The following is a 19,757-nucleotide window of genomic DNA, read 5'->3' as shown; positions in this document are numbered from 1 at the left end:
AGACGCTTATATTCCTCATTCATCATCATTTTACACTACTACACCTCATGCGGCATTCTAACATAAATGTACCAATTTATTCGACAGATATACACCGTGTTTCACTTAACACTAAAAACCTGAAAACAGTTTGTTCAGAATCGAGAGTAGAATCGATTGAGCTATATCTTGATGGGGGTAATATTTTTATTTAAATTAGTATTATTAGTTTTTTTTACGTGCCCATTCTATTGTACTCGTAATACAACATTGTGTATATCGCATTGCTAGAGGTCGGTTACCTTTTTTCAGTATTTAGGGGTATTAATACTGGCCGGTTACTTGGATGATTATTTTTTCCGCTACTAGTTTGACGTTGTTTGTCAGTTTAATCTTAATGTTTATCATAAGTCATAACAAATTGAACTCGTACCTAATTACAACCTTGTCATTTTGAATATTGAGTTTATTTGCTTACTGCTATTACCTGTCCAATTTGAAGTTTACTGTGACAAAGCTTTAAAGTGTTTTACAGTGACATCTTAGCTGTCTATTGGTAAACCTTATGTCGTTGCAGTAACGTACACAAATAAATAGTCTTATGGTTTATGATGGTAGTCAGCAATTATTTTATTGAGTGTAGAGCTAAAAGTCAAGTAGAGCTGTACAGAAAATTAAAAATTCAATCAAAAAAAAAGTAACGATCAGATTAAAAGATGAATACTCTAGATGAGTTTAAAAAAATAAAAATCAGTTGGGGTGTCTGAGGTTTTGAGTGGTACCGGAAACACCGTGTAGAACTTGCATGGCCATTAGGAGCTATTGTCATTCAATATAAGTAACACTTAATGATTGACTTAGGTACCCAGGTCCGGAATTCCCCTTAGTCTAGGCTCGAGCTTTGTCAGGCCACCAGGGGCCCATATCTCCAAACTGAAAGTTACAAGTTACAAGCGGAAGTCTCTTTCCAACTTTTCATATAAGACATTGACAACTAGTAAATTGCAAACTTGTAGCTTCGAGAAATGGGCCCCAGGGGCCCGTTTCTCGAAAGGTACAAGTCTTGTATTACAAGTGTGTTTCCATGACAACCCATACGATTTGACAGTTTGCGCACTTGTAATACAAGGCTTGTACCTTTCGAGAAACGGGCCCCAGGCCATGGTTTCGAGATGGAGAAGGAGCCTTGATGCATTTAGGGAGGCCCTGTTATTTTAAGTGGTATACCTACCAAGTGTCTATAGACAAAAGACATTTAAGTCTCTGATGATTAATAGTAATCAAGACATTTGTGTCATTATATTTTTTTATTATCCTGTTATCTGTCGCATACTCAAATTATAATTATTGGACCTCAAAATCTTATTAGCGTCAACACCCACGCGACGCAAGGCAAAAAATATAGAAAAAAATATATAGCGCCGCACCCGCTATGTCATATCGAGTAGTTGTCGAGATCTCGGTTAAAAAAGTGTCCAGTTAGACGCCGGAGGCAATGAACCTACGAACGAGGACAAGACGCAAAAACATTCTGGACTAAAGGAGAGATGACAGTTTGGGTTCACTTGTTATTGATAGGTAATGATAATGAGGTGTAAATGGTAGTTTTAACACCATGTCATTTACTAATTGGACTCCTGGTTTAAGTTGATGAGGTGATCAAAGAAAATGATTACCTACTGAACTAATATATATTTTTTTTAACTGCTCAAACTATCAAGTTCAAAATAATTTTCCTAGAAAGTGTTTACAAAGTTCAACTTTTGTGATTTTTTTTCTATTTTTTAAACTTATGGTTCAAAAGTTAGAGGGGAGCACATTTTTTTAAACTTTTGGAGCGATTATTTCCGAAAATATTGACAATATCAAAAAATGATTATCGTAGACCCCTATTCATTTTTAAATACCTATCCATCAATATACCATTGGGGCCTTCGTAACAGAATGGTCATCATCACGTCTGAGGATATGGCCGGATGCTACCCTAAACGATCCCCGGATATTATTATGTTCGTTTCGGACATTATCCAGCATAGTAACTCCAAACAAAGTATTACAAATTTAGTACAACCTTGTCCAAACAATATATTTATTTAATTTAAATTATACTGATATCAGTATCACATTAACCTATCTATGGTTTACTTGTGTGAAATCTCACAAAGAACCTCTTTCCGGTGTTTACCTACTTGAGATACTCGTATCGTAATTATGTAATACATATTAAGAATAATTTCAAAGATAATTTCGTTTTCGTGATGCAGTCTCGTGTTATCATTTAACAAATACGTCATACCTAACCACAGATGTCATATATACCATAGATCAAGCAAACGTATCTGCTTAGCGTGTCAAATGAACTCAGTGAAATCCACTGAGTTGTCCGTCTTTACTCGCAGCTTGCAGCTTTCGGGCGTCAATTTTTGTAAGTTAAAGTCAACCAAAACATAAAAAATGCCTCGTTACGTGATATTCAATTGCAACAACACAAAAATTATGAACAATCAAGAGCCTGAGCCATATTTAAAATTACAGGCAAGAATCAACTTCAGTACAAAATTTGACACGCTCGGCCCCTATACAAATATATGAATTTGTTTCTTCTATCTAAATTAAGTTCTGTGTACCTAACCATGTTATCAATGTCTTGTGCAAATTTAGTAACTGTTTTAGGGTTCCGTATTACCCAAAGGATAAAACCCTACTTCCAAGACTCCGTTGTCCACAGATGAGGTATTTATACAAACGAACATTAAAAACATAAATAAAATTTATATTTAAATGGGCCTTCATACAACAGACATGATTACTTTTGCATTTTTTGTAGACAGTGGTACGGAACCTTTTGCGCGCGAGTCCGACTCGCACTTGGCCGGTTCTTTGGTAAACCCCTGCTACAGGAGCTCGTTTTGCGGCAATAAATAGTATAAGCTCCTTCTTCCTTTATGCCTTATTAAATACCCGCAAAGTGTTATACAAATTACTTTAATGGAAAATTTGCAATAAGCGTGTTTATGTATTTCTTACAATAATTTATATTACCTGTATACTCGTAGAGTAGGTGAGAGCGGTTTCGCACTATGTCCGATCCGAATCCGATCCGAACCCATGGTCCGTAGTAGCCGCATTGCCTTACATTTCAACAGACACTTTTTCTACTCGTCGACTTTAATCTGTCAATTAGGTCACCTCGTACTAAACTATAAGTGCTGGCTTTTCAGTGTTGGATAGTCTTTGACACTAAGTCAACTATAATAGGTATTTCATTACACTTCACTTTAGTTAAGACGATACGGTAGGGGTAAATTTTCCATACAAACGCTCTCGACTATTTCCTCCCTGGTTTTTGAAGATAGAGCAATGATTTTTTCAACACAGATTGTTATTATTTTTATCTGTGTCGGACCGTTTTGATGTTTTTAATATTCTGCTTTTTAAAGATTCTAGAGCCAATCAAAAAATTCCAAAAACGGCCTTTTTCATTGTGGCGCAAAAAAAGGTGTGATACTCAAGATTGGTAACAATTAACCAAAAAAGCGAAACGGTCCGACATAGATTATTTCATTGTTATTCAGATTCTCAAATTTCGTTCCGATTGATTAAGTTTTGAAGGAGGAAAGAGTCGAGAGCGGAACCTCGATTTTAAAGATTTTTTTGAAATATCTTTTGACTGAGTTGTTCTTAATGGACAATTTTTTTTCGATAAATCTAGTTAATAACACTTGTATATTTAACTAAAATTCCCAAGTTGAAAAGGGGATCCTTTCCATTTTAGCATTTTCGCTACCGTATCCTCTTAACTATAATAATTTCAAAAATAGAACTTCGTACAAGTTCTATACTAATTTGCGATACCTGGCAAATTTTTCTGCATCTGAAACACATTTTTTTATCTATCACGTTATCGACCAATCAGAGACAGTTATTACAAACAATTGCTTGCCAGGAAACTCGATGTTGATACAACGGTGAACGACGCTATTAACATTCATTTTAGCTTGAATGATGATATTGTTCGCCCATTGAAGATGAAGAACTCATAGAAAAGTATTGTATACCATAGTTATATAATTGAGCTTTTCACTTTCGTAGGTATTGTACTATTAGGCCGTACTCGACTGAAAAGCTCTGTATTAAATCACGATTGTATAAAATACTATTTTAATGTCAGACTTATGTCAGATGCCATAGTTTTTAGAGCGTAGCTGCCGAAAACGAAAAATATTAACAAAAACAAGCCAAAACCACTACAAGGTCTAAAATGCTAAGTATTGTGTGATTTTACCACACACTTATTGTCACCATATGTGAGTGTGTTTAGTAAAACGTCCCACTTTGTCGGTTACCATTAAGATGAGATTTACTTGTATCTTTATATGAATAAACTGACAAAGTGGCTTACAGCAATCGACAAAGTGGGACGTTTTCCCGTGCACGCTCAAATATTACTAGGTGTTAATACCAGCCAGGTCACAGTCAAAAACGATAATAGTGCTAATGGGGGACTTTGCGTAACCAGATAAATAAAGGTTACATCAAACGGGGAAAGTGACAATTTTGAGCAAGTTCTGTAAACATACAGTTTCTACTAGGGCATTACACTGACCGACCACCCAAACAATGTAAATTTCTACTAGGGCATTACAGTGACCGACCACCCACACAATGTAAATAACTGACGTAGGTACGTGTAGTGCGTTTTCACATTATCCGACCCGATATCGGATGTAGGACCGATATGCCATACACCAAGATGTCGCGTGTAATGTATGATACATTACACGCGACATCTTGGATTTTTTTTCCATTGAAATCCTTCCGACATCCGGTATCGGATCGGATGAAAACAGACTAACAGTCAACGAAATCGAATAGAAGTTAAGGTGATTTTCCAAGGAAATTCCAAGTTGAAAAATCAAATGCGTGTGTGTTTATATGAAATTATTTATCTACACTGAAACTATGTCAATTATGGCATTTTAATATACATATTATCCGGCTAACTAGCGGTAAAGGAAACTCTGCATAATAATTAAATGTAATAAATAAAACATTACACCATTAATTATTTACCTACCTACCTATTACGAGAACCAACAAATAAAACTTCGTCAGGGTCCCTAAACTCCACGAATATTGATCTTCATCCAAGAAACCTCAGTCACAGTATTAAAGAGTACTAAGTATCGTACAGTATGGCCACTTCCGCTCCCCGCTGAAAGTGCCGCCCACCCCCTCTCGGTAACCTCACAGTTACCGCCTGTCAGACACGCGAATAGTCGACCTGTCGTATTTCACTCATACAAGCATAGTACGCGTTCACCTACACGAGCTTAGACTGTGTGCTAGGAACGCGCCTCTTTCATATTGGGACCGTGCGCGACGACAACGCCACGTGACAGTGACAATATTGTAACCGCTGTGAAGCAAGGAGTAAGTAAACATTGTGAAAAAAATAATGAAATCTTGTGCTATTTTACTACATTAGACAATTTTGGACGATGGCGGTTACAACATTGTCGCCAATAACATTAAAATCGTTGTTTTCAGTGAGAAATTAACAAACTGGTGACTAAAACGGGGTTTCGTGCCATCGCTCACGAAATCATTTTCCAACCTGAGACGATGAATAAAGGCAATAAATTGGTGCTAGCTGGGCATTTTCTACAGATTGAAGACATTATTCCACCATTTATACCTATGTACAATAAAGTATAAATAAATCATTGGCTTTTGAAATAGTTGATCAGTTCACTGCTATCCTGTCATTTTCATAGGCTAACTATAATATAGGTAAATAAATATCATTGCAGGGTACAGGGTTTATTGTAAAATAAAAACAAACTGGCTATAATAACGTTTAATTATAATATACATTACAAAAACTTGTTTCATTTACTTGAAAATATTGGAGGTTTACCAGATATCACATCAAATACAATCATGAATGCGGTTCTCAGGAATTTTATTTAAAATGTGATAAGCCTTCAGTGGATGGACTGCTTCTGCTTCTATTGTTCTCGTGCTCCTTCTTCCCATTGAAACCTCGATATTTACGCATTTTCGTCAATCCGTTTTGGTTTGTAAACAGGAGCACAGATGAGGAAACAAATAAAATGATTTCGAACATAACTGGGATTGGCTTCCACGTCGGCTTTTCTACCTCCAATAAAATTTGCACTATAAATTCACCTTAAATTCAATTCAATACTTGTATCAATTGATTACGCACTTTAAGTAAAACTTCAGAGATTGGACGACACTTTTCTTCTTACGGCAACTATTCACTTAAACGGCGGTTTCGTTTCCAATACGGTCTTGGAAATAGCTAGAATTTAGTCGCTACTTTTCTTGGAGTTATTACAATTCGCCATAACAAATTTTACTGGGCCCGTATTAAATTTATCTCAAAAACGACATGAAAATGTTTACTGCAATATGGATTTGACAGCGCAAGTCAGCGACTAAGATGTCAATTTTGGCCGTAGTGAGCGCTGTGATCGTTTTAGCTACCACCTCCACCCGCTTTGCACCCTGCCAATATTTGATCGCCAGTGTCCGAGGTGCCTCAGTAATATGTATTTGATGTGATATCTGGTAAACCTCCAATATTTTCAAGTAAATGAAACAAGTTTTTGTAATGTAGGTAATATTATAATTAAACGTTATTATAGCAAGTTTGTTTTTATTTTACAATAAACCCTGTACCCTGCAATGATATTTATAATTCCTATAAGTAATTAGCCTATGAAAATGACAGGATAGCAGTGAACTGATCAACTATTTCAAAAGCCAATGATTTATTTATACTTTATTGCACATAGGTATAAATGGTGGAATAATGTCTTCAATCTGTAGAAAATGCCCAGCTAGCATCAATTTATTGCCTTTATTCATCGTCTCAGGTTGGAAAATACTTTCTTGAGCGATGGCACGAAACCCCGTTTTAGTCACCAGTTTGTTAATTTCTCACTGAAAACAACGATTTAATGTTATTGGCGATAATGTTTGTAACCACCATCGTCCAAAATTGTCTAATGTAGTAAAATAGCACAAGATTTCATTAATTTTTTCACAATGTTTACTTACTTCTCGCTTCACAGCGGTTACAATATTGTCACTGTCACGTGGCGTTGTCGTCGCGCACGGTCCCCATCGCCTTGTCTAATTTAATGGCTAATTTGGTTTTTTTACTAATACTTTTTTTTTACTTGATATGATAAATGTAGTGGATGAATTAGGAAAGGAACTACCTACTTATTATACCTATTTATCAGAAAGGGATATGAGTGATATATTCTAGTACTTATTTCTAATTTTCTAGTTCTAGCATACCCTAAGTGCGTTTTCACTTTATCCGATCCGATATCGGATGTCGGAAAAATTTCAATGGAAAAAATCCAAGATGGCGCCTGTAATGTATGGGCAATCGGTCCGACATCCGATATCGGATAGGATAATGTGAAAACGCACTAAGTGTCGGTGTAGGGTTTGTACAAGTACGATGTTTTCCTTCACCAAAAAGAGACTGACTAAATTCCGAAAAACTGGTACCAGCTTGGTTTCGAACCCGCGACCTCCGGATCGAATGTCGCACGCTCTTACTGCTAGGCCACCAGCGCTTATTATCGTATCAACCTGACAAGAAATGTACAGTTAGCACCAAAAGTATCGGATCAATAAAAGAGATGTGTGTCCATACAAAAAAAATTATTAAACTTTGATATTTCTGCAGACTGTGAACTGTACAGATTTATCTATAAATGTAGATAGGTAAGTTATTAAGGATGTCTGATAGTAATTTTGGAAAGAAACACCATAATGTAATTAATGTATGTAGGTATACTGAAAATATTTTTATTATAGTACCCAAGTATCCATGCCATATACCAGAAAAAAAGGAATAATTTTGCATAGGTACTGGTACAAAATACCCGCATAGCCCAGTTTTTTTCAAACCACATTGGTAACACGCATGATTACGAACTGATATACATAATTATGTTTACGTAACTAATAACCCTATTAAGTTACCTACGATTCAACCACTTCCTCGGTCGTAAATTGAAACCTCTTGTCAACACAGACACGTGTAGGTATGATGGCAATAATTATATAAATTGATCATAAAATCATAATAAAAGAATTGTCAATTTCAGCAAGCATATTTAGCTAACTATATTATGATATCAGGAAGATCAAAGATTTTATCAATTATCAATAACCTCGTATTTTATAAATAATACCGCAAATTGCAAGCCGTGGCCCCGAGCGCCCGGTTCACTCATGACTCATGTAAGCGGTCCGTCGAAAATGAGCTACGAGCGGCTGGTTTGACCTGGAGCGGGGCCACGAGCGTCGCTGAAGATAGGAAGGCGTGGCGCGAGCTTGTGAAGGCCCTTTGCACCTCCAGGGTGCCTTAGGACTACAATGACAAGGTACCTTTTAAATAAAGTCTAAGAAAAGACGTAAGTACCTTAAAATAATAATTGATTGAGTCCTTAAGTACGAATATTCATCCCACTGCTGGGTACAGGCGTCCTTTCACTGTAAGAGGGCTCGGGGAGTCCCCATGATAGTCCAATGTGGAATGGGAACTGCTCATACACCTTTTTCTTCTTCATTTCATCACAGAGGTTTTCCTCCGGTTGACAGACGTCATATCTACTTGGCTACCACCGCCTCAGCTTCACATCTGAAACTTCAAGAAAAATGAACTTGAAGAAAAATATATATGCTCGGTTAGATGATGACAGCCGTGACACTGACTTAAAAATTAACATTTTTTTCATCAGATCTGATGTTAAAAGTTGTTACTTTATCTACGTGTCCAGAATACACGTAAACACTACTCGCTGCAACGCCGACGTTGAAGTTTTTGCCTTATGATTTTTCCCCGGGTGTTTCTTTTTCGTTTTTTAACTCAGGAGATAAGAATTTTGCAAAATATTCTTTATCTTTAATTGACCAGCCTATGGCTGTCGTGAATAAACACACTCGTTTGCAATATGGTTACCTTCCATGTTGCACTATGTACTATAAGAGTTCTACGGTCCTAAGGTACGGTCCGGTGTGTAAAACTAAAAATCAGACTACTATATACATACTATATGTATAGGATCCAAAAGCTTTATCGCTGTAAATAATATCAAAAATGACGACCTACATTTCTATAGGTATCGTACAATAACCGTTTCATCAGTGCCCCGCATGTGGCGAGCAGAGGGGCTACCATGAAGTACTAAAGTAGTTCAGTTTAGTTTGAGAGAGAGGGACGGAGCTAATCTGGTATAGCTGTGTCCCAGTCTTTCGACCTAAACTGAACGGCATTAGTACTTCATGGTAGCCCCACAGAGAACACAAGACAATTGATTTGGGTCAACGATTCGTTCAGCGGATTCGCAAATCATCATTGCTTAATGTGTTTGATAGGACTTCATTCGGTAATTTGATCGTTTGCGATTTACGTAATTTAGTAGATGGTGGCAAGTCACTATTTAGACAATTCGTTTTTAATTAGGTATTCGTGTTCTTATTTAAATTACCTATATGTATATTTAAAGTTAAAGCTAGTGATTAATAAAATATCAATTAAATTGCTAGATAATCATTAAATTGCTTAGAAACTATCGCGTCTCTGCTTGCTTTACCTCAAAGGGTGTATGTATACCTACTTAAATTGATTCCTATTAAAAATGATGCATTTGATTTGATCGTAGAAGCGCAAACACAGGCTCGAAATAGTTACATTGCATTAACATGCATTAGATCTCGCGTGTAAAAAGCAAGTGGTGGACTCGCTAAAATGCCTAAAATGTACATCTAGTAGCACAAGATACTCACGCCGACAACATCAGGGTAGACACAGGTGATAGTATGGATTTGCGGAGGAGTGCCGAAACGCGCCTGCGACCTCGTCCTATAGCCCTGAGGCGGCAATCGAGGGGTTTTAGTGGGTAAACCATGGGGCTCATTAGCCTCTATGGGAGTCCCACATAACCATCCCAGGCCGGTCCCTGCGCCTGGATTGGTATGCGTAAAGCATTTCCCCTCGTTAAAAAAAAGGTGATGGTGTTGTTGGTAGACTACAGGCTCACTGCGTACATTTAGAAATGGAACTTCGTGGGATCCTGTAAAGCATTTCCCCTCGTTTAAAAAAAAAAAAAAAAAAAAAAAAAAAGGTGATGGTGTTGTTGGTAGACTACAGGCTCACTGCGTACATTTAGAAATGGAACTTCGTGGGATCCTGTAAAGCATTTCCCCTCGTTTAAAAAAAAAGGTGATGGTGTTGATGGTAGACAACAGGCTCACTGCGTACATTTAGAAATGGAACTTCGTGGGATGCTGTAAAGCATTTCCCCTCGTTTTAAAAAAAAAGGTGATGGTGTTGATGGTAGACTACAGACTCACTGCGTACATTTAGAAATGGAACTTCGTGGGATCCTGTCGCGGTCGCGCCCCTCATGTGCTTGCCCTGCAGAAGTCGAAAGTCTGGAGTGCTAAGGAATAGGTCAACTAATAGGTCACTTAAGTGTCTACATGCTTCTGAGCCACGTCCGAGCCCTTAACCTATTCCTTAGCACTCCAGACTTTTGAAAATGGCTACCTCCAACATTGATTATGTTGTATTTGTAGTAATACTTATCACTTGATAATTAACTACCTAATACACCATTTTCAAAGACACCAACGCTTTATTTCGCACAGTAGACATAAAAGTGACATTTTTACTTGATTTTTACAATATGTCAAATATACCATAAACCATCCATAAACTATATTGATTTGAAACAAGAATCTTATATACATAAGAATATTATATAAGATTCTTGATTTGAAAGGGATGAATGTTACCATTATTAATTTCTACTCTTTTCGGTCAGACTGTACCTACCTACTTTTTACTAAAAAAGTACAGCAGATTTGTCTTTTAAAAATAAAATAAAAATCACCAACGTCACCTTTGTCACTGTCAATCAAATTACAACAAACAGTAATGGCAGTCCCATAATTTTTACCAAAAACTGAAACACCTCACAAATAAATTGTTATGGCCAGGTCAATCCGAATCGCACTGGACTTAGCTCTAAGTATGTTCAATTTACTTTTTCACAGATAGTTTGACTGGCACTAAAGAAACTGTGGCAAAACAAATATTTAAGTAGTTGACGGTTTCTCCGAAATTGTTTTATGTAACCGTATTACTCGGAGTCATTAAATCTAATCATTTGTATGTTTATTTATATTTTTACAAGTACTTGTGGCCAAAAAATAGCAGAGTGAATAAGGATCTCATATGTATAGACATTAAAAATATATTTTTGAGCAGCTTGAATTGTGTTGATATGTTTCATTGAAAATAAACCAGAATTTGTTTTGTTGCAGTTTCTATAAAGACCGTGAGAGGACCTTTATCAAACTTTTGGTATTTCGCTAAATCCCGGATCGCTGGCACTGCCGCTCGACCTATAGTTGACAATACAGTTATAGAGAAATTAGAACATGGCATGTCAAGAACTACCGATTTATTAATTGATAAAATGGGAGTATTACGAGATCGCCAATTAGAAGGAGAAAAAGAGTACCTTGAAAAAGAATTAGAAAAAGTTAATCAAAAATTAGGAAGTGGATCGTCTTCGTCTTCTCGTTGCTAGTGTTGTGAAAAATGTGAAATTCTGGGGCCCTGCTGTTTATTTACAAATAATGTTTTTAAGTTAGAAGATACAAAATGAAGTCGCTAACCATGTAATAGAATATTGTACGTAAATCATTTGAAATGTAATATACACCGTGTTTTTATTGAATTCCGTTAACTTTAAGGGAAGGTTCTTTAGGTCAAATACTATATTCAATTAACTCTCTAAGAAACTAGCGTCTTAACTGTTATGGTTATCGAATTATTAAAAAATAAATTTAATTACTGAACACGTTTGTGAAATCCTTTACTTCACTTCCACTTCCTAATAATATTATTTGTTACTGCGTGTCGAATTTAACGGAAAACAAACTAAACACGGTGTAGGTAAGTATATCATGCTTTAATACTAAAATAATGATTAATGTCATTTCTTTTCAAGATATATGCGAGGCCGCAAAACCATGTGTCTCACAAGCATGGCATTACGCCAGAGTAGAAATGGTGCCACCTATGACACAAAGTTTTTTTCAAGGAATTGGAGGAAAAACTATAGAAAATTTTGGAGGCGCTATCGGTAATAGTATAATTGCGATGCTGCGATCAGCAATAAATGCGATCGACGCAGCTGCCGCTCTGAAGAAAAAAGCTTTAGAAGATGCACTTAAGGCCAAGCAAGCAAAAGCTGCGGCCGAAGCTAAACAAGCAGCAGAGGAAAAAGCCAAGGCTTTAGCTGCGGCAAAAGAAAAACAAGCCGCAAAAGCTCAAGCGACAAAAGCAAAACCTGCAGAAGAAAAGGCAAAGCCTAAAGCCGCTGAGCCTGCAAAAGCTGCTCCTAAAGCAGCTGCTAAACCTGAGGCGAAAAAGCCTGAGGCCAAAAAGCCTGAAGCTAAAAAACCCGAAGCCAAAAAACCTGAGGCTAAGAAGCCGGATCCACCGAAGGCAAAGAAATAAACTGCATGAGATTGGCGTGTGTTGAATTGTTGTGAATGTTTATTTTAATACCTATAATAATAAATTTGATTTTTAGTTCCGAAGTTATTTTGGCATACTTATACTCGAAGAGAGCTGAAGGATAATCGACGACTTTGATTGATTACTCTTGTGCATGGTTTGTGTGTAACTTAATAATGTATAATTTGCTCGATTGTTTTTCGTTCAACCTACCGAGAATGTTGTAGTAACTTTCAATGTCTTTATGACTTTATGTTGTGTATCAATAAACACGTCCCCACGTCCTACCACGTCTTTGTGTTGCAAAGAGACAAAAAGTAGCCTATGTCACTCTCCATCCCTTCAACTATCTACACTTAAAAAATCACGTCAATTCGTCGCTCTGTTTTGCCGTGAAAGGCGGACAAACAAACAGACACACAGACTTTCCCATTTATTATATTAGTATGGATAAGGCAGGCGTCCGGTGTTTTATCCCCATATCCCATAGCAGAGTTTAGTCTATCACTTTCATTCAATAGCATGAAAGTGATAGACATACAAATTAGATTCCATTACTTAACTCTCAAAATAGTCCTTACACTTGCTTTACACCCTGACGGTTGCTTCGTCTGCGTCGGCTCAGTGTGGGCAAGTGTAGGTAATGTTTATACCCTTACAGTGTCAAAAGGGCCTCTACGTGTTGGCTCCCAAAGGTCCGGAATACCGAATGATTTCTGTGTCAGGAAAGAAACTTATCTAATAATCATGAAGAATAGAAATAATTTAGAATTATTTCTACGTTCCATCAAGTAGTGATTCAATGCTCTTTGCATTCCATGTTAAGCATAATAAAATGAGATTGAGTTGAGGTTGAGGCTGCAATAAAGTTAAAAATAAAATATTTGAAATAATTTAGAATTATTTCTACATTCCATCAAGTAGTGATTCAATGCTCTTTGCATTCCATGTTAAGCATAATAAAATGAGATTGAGTTGAGGTGGAGGCTGCAATAAAGTTAAAAATAAAATATTTGAAATTACAATGCTGTCACAATATTGTGTCACTGAGATGTCACTGAGACCTGCCGTGTGGTTTCAAAATTTCTAAAATATTCTGAAAACAGTTATATTTAGATAAATAAATCTGCCACCAGCGTAATAAATATGGCTGCACACGCGAAATCTTTAGCTGGATCTCTTAGTAAGTTAAGTTAAACTTAATTTTTCTTTACACAATTCAATTATAAATACTAAACTATCTTTGCTATGCTATTTATTTATATTTAATTTCACAGAAGAAAACTTATCGTACAATACAAAAGCGGTCTTAATGCCACAAGGTATTCTGTACCAGTTATCACCATATGTTTTGATTTTATGGTCGTGATGCTGAATCAGCTGAATGTTATAAAAATCAATTATGGTGCTCCAACACTGGGCTGTTATGTATGTTATATAATCGGTTTTGTCATGGTACCTACTTGATTGATTTAGTTTTCCATATTATTTAAGGAAACCGCATGCAACTCTTTCAAGAACTGGCGGAAGTGTACAAGGGTGAAGTCTTCAGAAACAGAAAAGTAAATCAACTTGTGGAACTTATTAAAGGTAATAAGTACTAGGCATACTTATACTTTGATTTTAAGCGAAAGCAGAGTAAAGAGTAAGGTAGGCACCAACCCTTAAGTGATGATCATATTTTACCGTGCCATATAATAAACTAGCTTTTTCCCGCATCTTCGCCCGCGTAATAATCTTATTTTCCCATACAAACTTTGGACCCCATTTCACCCCCTTAGGAGGTGAATTTTGAAAAATCCTTCCTTAGTGCTCCTCGTCACCTTATAAGAAACCTATGTGCCAAATTTGGAATCTCTAGGACCAGCGGTTTCGGCTGTGCATTGATATGTCAGTCAGCCAGTCAGTCAGTCAGTTTCTTCTTTTATATATTTAGATATATAAAACGACGACCGGTCTGGCGCAGTCGGTAGTGACCCTGCCTGCTACGCCGCGGTCCCGGGTTCGAATCCCGGTAAGGGCATTTATTTGTATGATGAGCACAGACATTTGTTCCTGAGTCATGGATGTTTTCTATGTAATATAAGTATTTATATATTATATATATCGTTGTACTGAGTACCCACAACACAAGCCTTCTTGAGCTTACCGTGGGCCTCATTCAATCTGTGTAAGAATGTCCTATAATATTTTTTATTTATATATTTAGATAGGTAGCTAAATGTATCAAAACATGCCTTCATTATCATACAGGTAACTAACTAGTGTAGGCACCTACTCCAATAATATGTATGTCGTGGATGCTACCTGTCACCAAAGACTAAAGTCTAAGAAAAAAACGTACCTACCTCAAAACCATACAGAAAAAACCGGTCAAGTGCGAGTCGGACTCGCTCACCGAGGGTTCCGTACAAACTTTCAATAGTTGAATCATCAAAATGTTATTCATAGAACTCTACAGATTTGACTAAATCCCTCAAGACTCAATTTCCCACATAACAAGTAATATTTTACGAGTAATATACAATTTTATTGTTAGACAACGTCCAAATTAAAATCAAGACTATTCATTCGACTTCAATAGTTTACGACTTATTACGACATGTCGCAAGGACGCTCCTGAACCGACCTCATTATATCAGGAAAAACGCGATGTAGGAAATGAGCGTTCAACGTACAGCGACATCTATCGGCAAATTGAGTAAACTAATGCGCGCGAGCTAGTATGGAGGATGATTTTTATGGAATAATTGTTTATTACATAAACCGATTTTAACCATTTTGCCTCTATTTGCAGCAGCAGGTAATTTCATTGTTTTTTCCTGTAATATTCATTATAATAGCCATGTTTGGTGAAAATTTCATAAATTTATGTTGGTAAACTTCGGAGATAAGGGGGGGAACGGTATTTTTTTTACATTTTCCTTCAAAAAACATTTTTTTTTCCACAACCAAAAAATTGTAAAAAATATTTTTGATATGTACAGTTTGAGCTCTTTCTAACGATACCCCACTTGACCTAGTTACTTGAAATTTTCAGTTTGCCCCCCTTTCATTTTGGCCATTTTCTATCATTTATATTAATTAATTAAAAAAAAAAATCTTTCAACTTGTAGAAGTTCACAATGTTTATAACTATTCCAAATTTCATATTGATAGCATAAGTAGTTCTCGAGATATTTAACAATGTGACAGACGGACAGAGTCGCACCATAAGGGTTCCTGTTGTACCTTTTTGGTACGGAACCCTAAAAAGGTACTGTGACCTAGATGGCGATACACCTTTGGGCGACGCTCGGCTAGATGGCGCTAATATTAATATTTGACATTTTAACACATTTCAAGCTAATATGGGCCAAATTGTCAAAACTAGAGATGCAATGAATAGTTGTTTGGCCGGATACCGGATACCGAATATTCGGCCTAACCATCGGCCGAATATTCGGTATCCGGCCGCCGAATATTCGGGCAGCAGAATTTTACCTACAATTTAAGCAGAGAGTGGGCGCGTCGTGCAGGTTTGACTTGTTTCGTAGTGAACTTCGCGCGGCGTCCGTTTTTGTTTAAATGTTTTTTTTTTTTAATAATAAAGGGTTATGATTATAAGTATTATAACAGTAACTGATTTTTTTTACATTTAATTTGTTTACTCCAAAATCATTCAATCATAAATAGCACATCCGGTATCCGGCCGGATAGTACCTACGTCACTATCCGGTATCCGGCCGAATATTAAAATAAGGGCCGAATAGGCCAGATACCGAATAGTAACCGAATATTCGGTGCATCTGTAGTCAAAACTGAGGTTCAAAAGTTTTAAGCCTGTGTCGAGAGATGGCAGTCTAAGTATGCACTGTGATTATACATTTTACTTTGACAGTAAATCTCTATAATACTCGATCCTCTTTGCTGTTACTAATCGCTACAGTACGAGTAGGTGCCTACTTGATGTTGTCAGTATGGAAATGAGCATACTTATGAGATCTAAAATGAATTATGTATTTCACTAAAAAAGGCGGAAAAAATAAAAAATGCAGGGGCGAAGGCTTTTAGTGACAAGATTTGCTTGATATTCCATAGACATTCCATAAAGTTGTTCTTACTGCTGCCATTAAGAACTCCGTCACAAAACAATGCGGTGCACATAATTATTATTAATATACTCATCTACAGAACTTTTTGGACTTTTTTCATTTTTCTGGATGACTTTTATGTGCCTATTCAAAGAAAAGTACCTAGAATCAGCGAGCCTATATCATACATAGGTACATACACACAATCACGCCTGTATCCCATAAAGGGATGGGCAGAGCATATAAACCTACTAAAGCTTCAGTGCCACTCATGGCAAATAAGGGAGTGAAAGAAAACGAAACTGTGACATTGCTGTGGCAGGTTGCCAGCTTCTCGCCTACGCCACAATTCCCATACATGGGGATATCTCACATTCGCCTTCTACGACACCCACGGGAAGAAGGGGGGGGGGGGGCGGGTGAAATTTTAATCCGTCACCACACAAGCAAGCAAGCTTATATCAAACATCCTAAAAATGTATTTTTCACCACACCAACTGATAAAGGCTTTCTTTGCTATTCGAAAACAGATAGCAAAATTGCATTTTATCCACAATACATAATAACACGTGCGGTTAAACAACAACTTTGCCCCCTTATAAAACAAATAACTATTGTACAAAATTATGTTACATTTGCTTCTTATCACAGAAAAGGCGGAGCGTGCCTCGAAGTCGGAGTTGGCAGCTAAGATGCGGGTTGCCAAAGGATATTACAGGTTGGAAATGGCACCCCCGGCAAGCATGGGTGAAATGGCGGTTTGTAAAACTTTTCTACTACTTAGGCTACTGTTTCATGCAACACTAATTATTACTCTTACACGCACGGCCGGTCTCCATCCTTACTTGGTACCACGAATACGCACGAAGCGCTTTGCTTCTACTTTTCTTATGCGCACTGCCAAGGAGTGGAATTCCTTGCCGGCGGCTATATTTCCGAGCTCATATAACCCGGCAACCTTCAAATCAAGAGTGAACAGGCATCTTCTGGGCGAGCTCACTCCATCGTAGGCCACGTCTTGGCCTTTGTCTAGTCTGTGGCCAAGAATAAGCCCATTTATAATAATAATAAGTGACTTGTGTAAATACTAAACAATTCGTTTGAAAAATATATACTTAATTTATAGTACTATCACGTTTTGAATTCATGAATTTGTTTAATCGCATTACGCGTTTGATTTTGTGTTTTTGTTTGTGTTTTGAATCGGAAATCTGCCACGAATACCCAATTCGCTTAGTGCATGACTGAAGCCGCCCGCATCTTGTTGGCATTTCTTAGGTAGGACTTAGTTTAAAGCATTTGAAGTACTTTCTTGTAAAATTAAGAAATAATGTACGACTCTTCATGAGATCACTTTATGTGTAGGTATTTGTGATTGTTACAGTTTCGGTTATCCATACTAATATTATAAATGGGAAAGTGTGTGTGTCAGTTTGTTTGTCCGTCCTTCACGGCAAAACGGAGCGACGAAAATTGTCGTGATTTTTTAAGTGGAAATAGTTGAAGAGATGGAGAGTGACATAAATATAAATAAATAAAATAAATAAATATTGGGGGACACCTTACACAGATCAACTTAGCCCCAAACTAAGCAAAGCTTGTACTATGGGAGCTAGGCGACGACATATATACTTACTTATATAGATAAATACATACTTATATATATAGAAAATCACCATGACTCAGGAACAAATATCTGTGATAATCACACAAATAAATGCCCTTACCGGGATTCGAACTCGGGACCACGGCTTAGCAGGCAGGGTCACTACACGCTAGGCCAGACCGGTCGTCAGGCTACTTTTTGTCTCTTTCTAACGCGAGCGAAGCCGCGGGCAAAAGCTAGTTCGTTATAAATCCTTACAGAGTACTTAGGTGGATAAGTACCTAACTAATAAAAGTAGATCGGACGACTGGCACCACGATTAACTATGTTGAAAATTTCATAATATTATTGCTTGGTCTGCTGAACCTGCCATCTTAGGTCAATTTTATTAAGAGTTCATCTTATTCACTGTTACCTATTGTATTTTGCAGAAACTCAAACAGGAGATCGGTATAGTAAAAGACTTTATACAGAAAAAAGGCTACAACAACCTCACCGTGAAGCAAGCTTGGCTTTTGATCCTCGTTTCAATCGAAGTTGGATTGTGGTTCTTCCTGGGTGAAACTATTGGAAAGTTCCACATCGTCGGTTATAAAGTGAACCCTGCAGTTGAAGTTACTTCGTACGGGTCCTCCGGTGCCTGCTAAACGGTCACATCTATGTATTTTATTTTTTATATTATTGCAGATTTGGGGGCATCTTGGTGGGAAACTATTAGTGATAAATGCCTGTTTTTTTAATTTTCTGTTATTTGTGATCATAATAGGAGGTCCTATTTTTTTGTGATCAGATCAACTTGTTGATCTTGTCGATTGACTTATTTACATGTGTAGTTTCAATAAATTTGCCAAAGTGAATTGAAAGCCTTCTAATTCCATCTATTAGTTCTATGTCTTCTGATAAGTCCGTTTTCACATTATCCGATCCGATATCGGATGTCAAAGGATTTCAATAGAAAAAATCTAAGATGGCGCCTGTAACGTATGGGATATCGGTCCTACATCCGATATGGAATCGGATAATGTGAAACACACTAAACAGTCCACTACACCCTCTCTGAGGTGGACTCAAATCCAACAATTTATTAAAATTTATTATTATCTTCCCAGCCAGCAGCTTAAAACATCAAGTTAAAATTTGTTTGAAATTGCTTTGTCCTGTGGATAGTAGTGTGAATAAAGTGCAATATTGCTATCAGTTTTCGAAAAAAATAATCAAGAGAACCTTTAAACAGTTGGTGTGGTGAAAATAAATGGTATATCTACGAATTGCAATAGTTTCCGTAGGTACGGTATTCATTTATTCAGCAAATTTAATATTATACTAAGTAAATATTATCATATAAAGCAGAATGTGATACGGTTCAGCACTTGAGCATGCTTAGTAGGTAATAGGTACTTACATATTTTTCTCATGTGTACGATAAACTATTAAAATTTTCTTTTGTATCGTACTTACTGTTTATTTATTTAATCGTATGGCTATAAACTGGTCGCTTACTAACAAACTA

The 19,757-nt window shown here is 36.8% G+C and overlaps 2 protein-coding genes across 4 annotated transcripts in view; both read left to right on the top strand.

Annotated features, from left to right (window-relative positions):
- Nucleotides 1-19,081, top strand: part of LOC125241970 (protein FAM50 homolog) — a 170,074-nt gene extending 150,993 nt beyond the window's left edge. Inside the window, exons 4-5 of the mRNA XM_048150689.1 lie at nucleotides 17,293-17,399; nucleotides 18,679-19,081. Coding sequence (XP_048006646.1) covers nucleotides 17,293-17,399; nucleotides 18,679-18,894 — 323 coding nt within the window. The 3' untranslated portion in view covers nucleotides 18,895-19,081. The remainder of the gene's footprint in view (nucleotides 1-17,292; nucleotides 17,400-18,678) is intronic.
- LOC125241972 (histone H1C-like) lies at nucleotides 10,977-12,833 on the top strand. 3 transcript variants are annotated; one of them, XR_007178805.1, is made up of 2 exons: nucleotides 10,977-11,069; nucleotides 11,365-11,635. XR_007178805.1 is itself a non-coding variant. In XM_048150690.1 (2 exons), exons 1-2 carry the CDS (start codon nucleotides 11,030-11,032, stop codon nucleotides 12,566-12,568), a joined length of 552 nt encoding a protein of 183 aa, XP_048006647.1. In that variant the 5' UTR covers nucleotides 10,977-11,029; the 3' UTR covers nucleotides 12,569-12,833. The 3 variants fall into 3 exon arrangements, 2 of the variants coding, with proteins under 2 accessions (XP_048006647.1, XP_048006648.1); XM_048150690.1 differs by lacking the exon at nucleotides 11,365-11,635 and adding an exon at nucleotides 12,057-12,833; XM_048150691.1 differs by lacking the exons at nucleotides 10,977-11,069; nucleotides 11,365-11,635 and adding exons at nucleotides 11,646-11,737; nucleotides 12,057-12,833.
- Nucleotides 19,082-19,757: the final 676 nt, after the last annotated feature.

This window comes from Leguminivora glycinivorella, chromosome Z (genome assembly GCF_023078275.1).
Source record: "Leguminivora glycinivorella isolate SPB_JAAS2020 chromosome Z, LegGlyc_1.1, whole genome shotgun sequence".
NCBI classification, from domain to species: Eukaryota; Metazoa; Arthropoda; class Insecta; order Lepidoptera; family Tortricidae; genus Leguminivora; species Leguminivora glycinivorella.
Note: the sequence above shows the minus strand (reverse complement) of the source record. Positions and strands in the feature narration are given on the sequence as shown.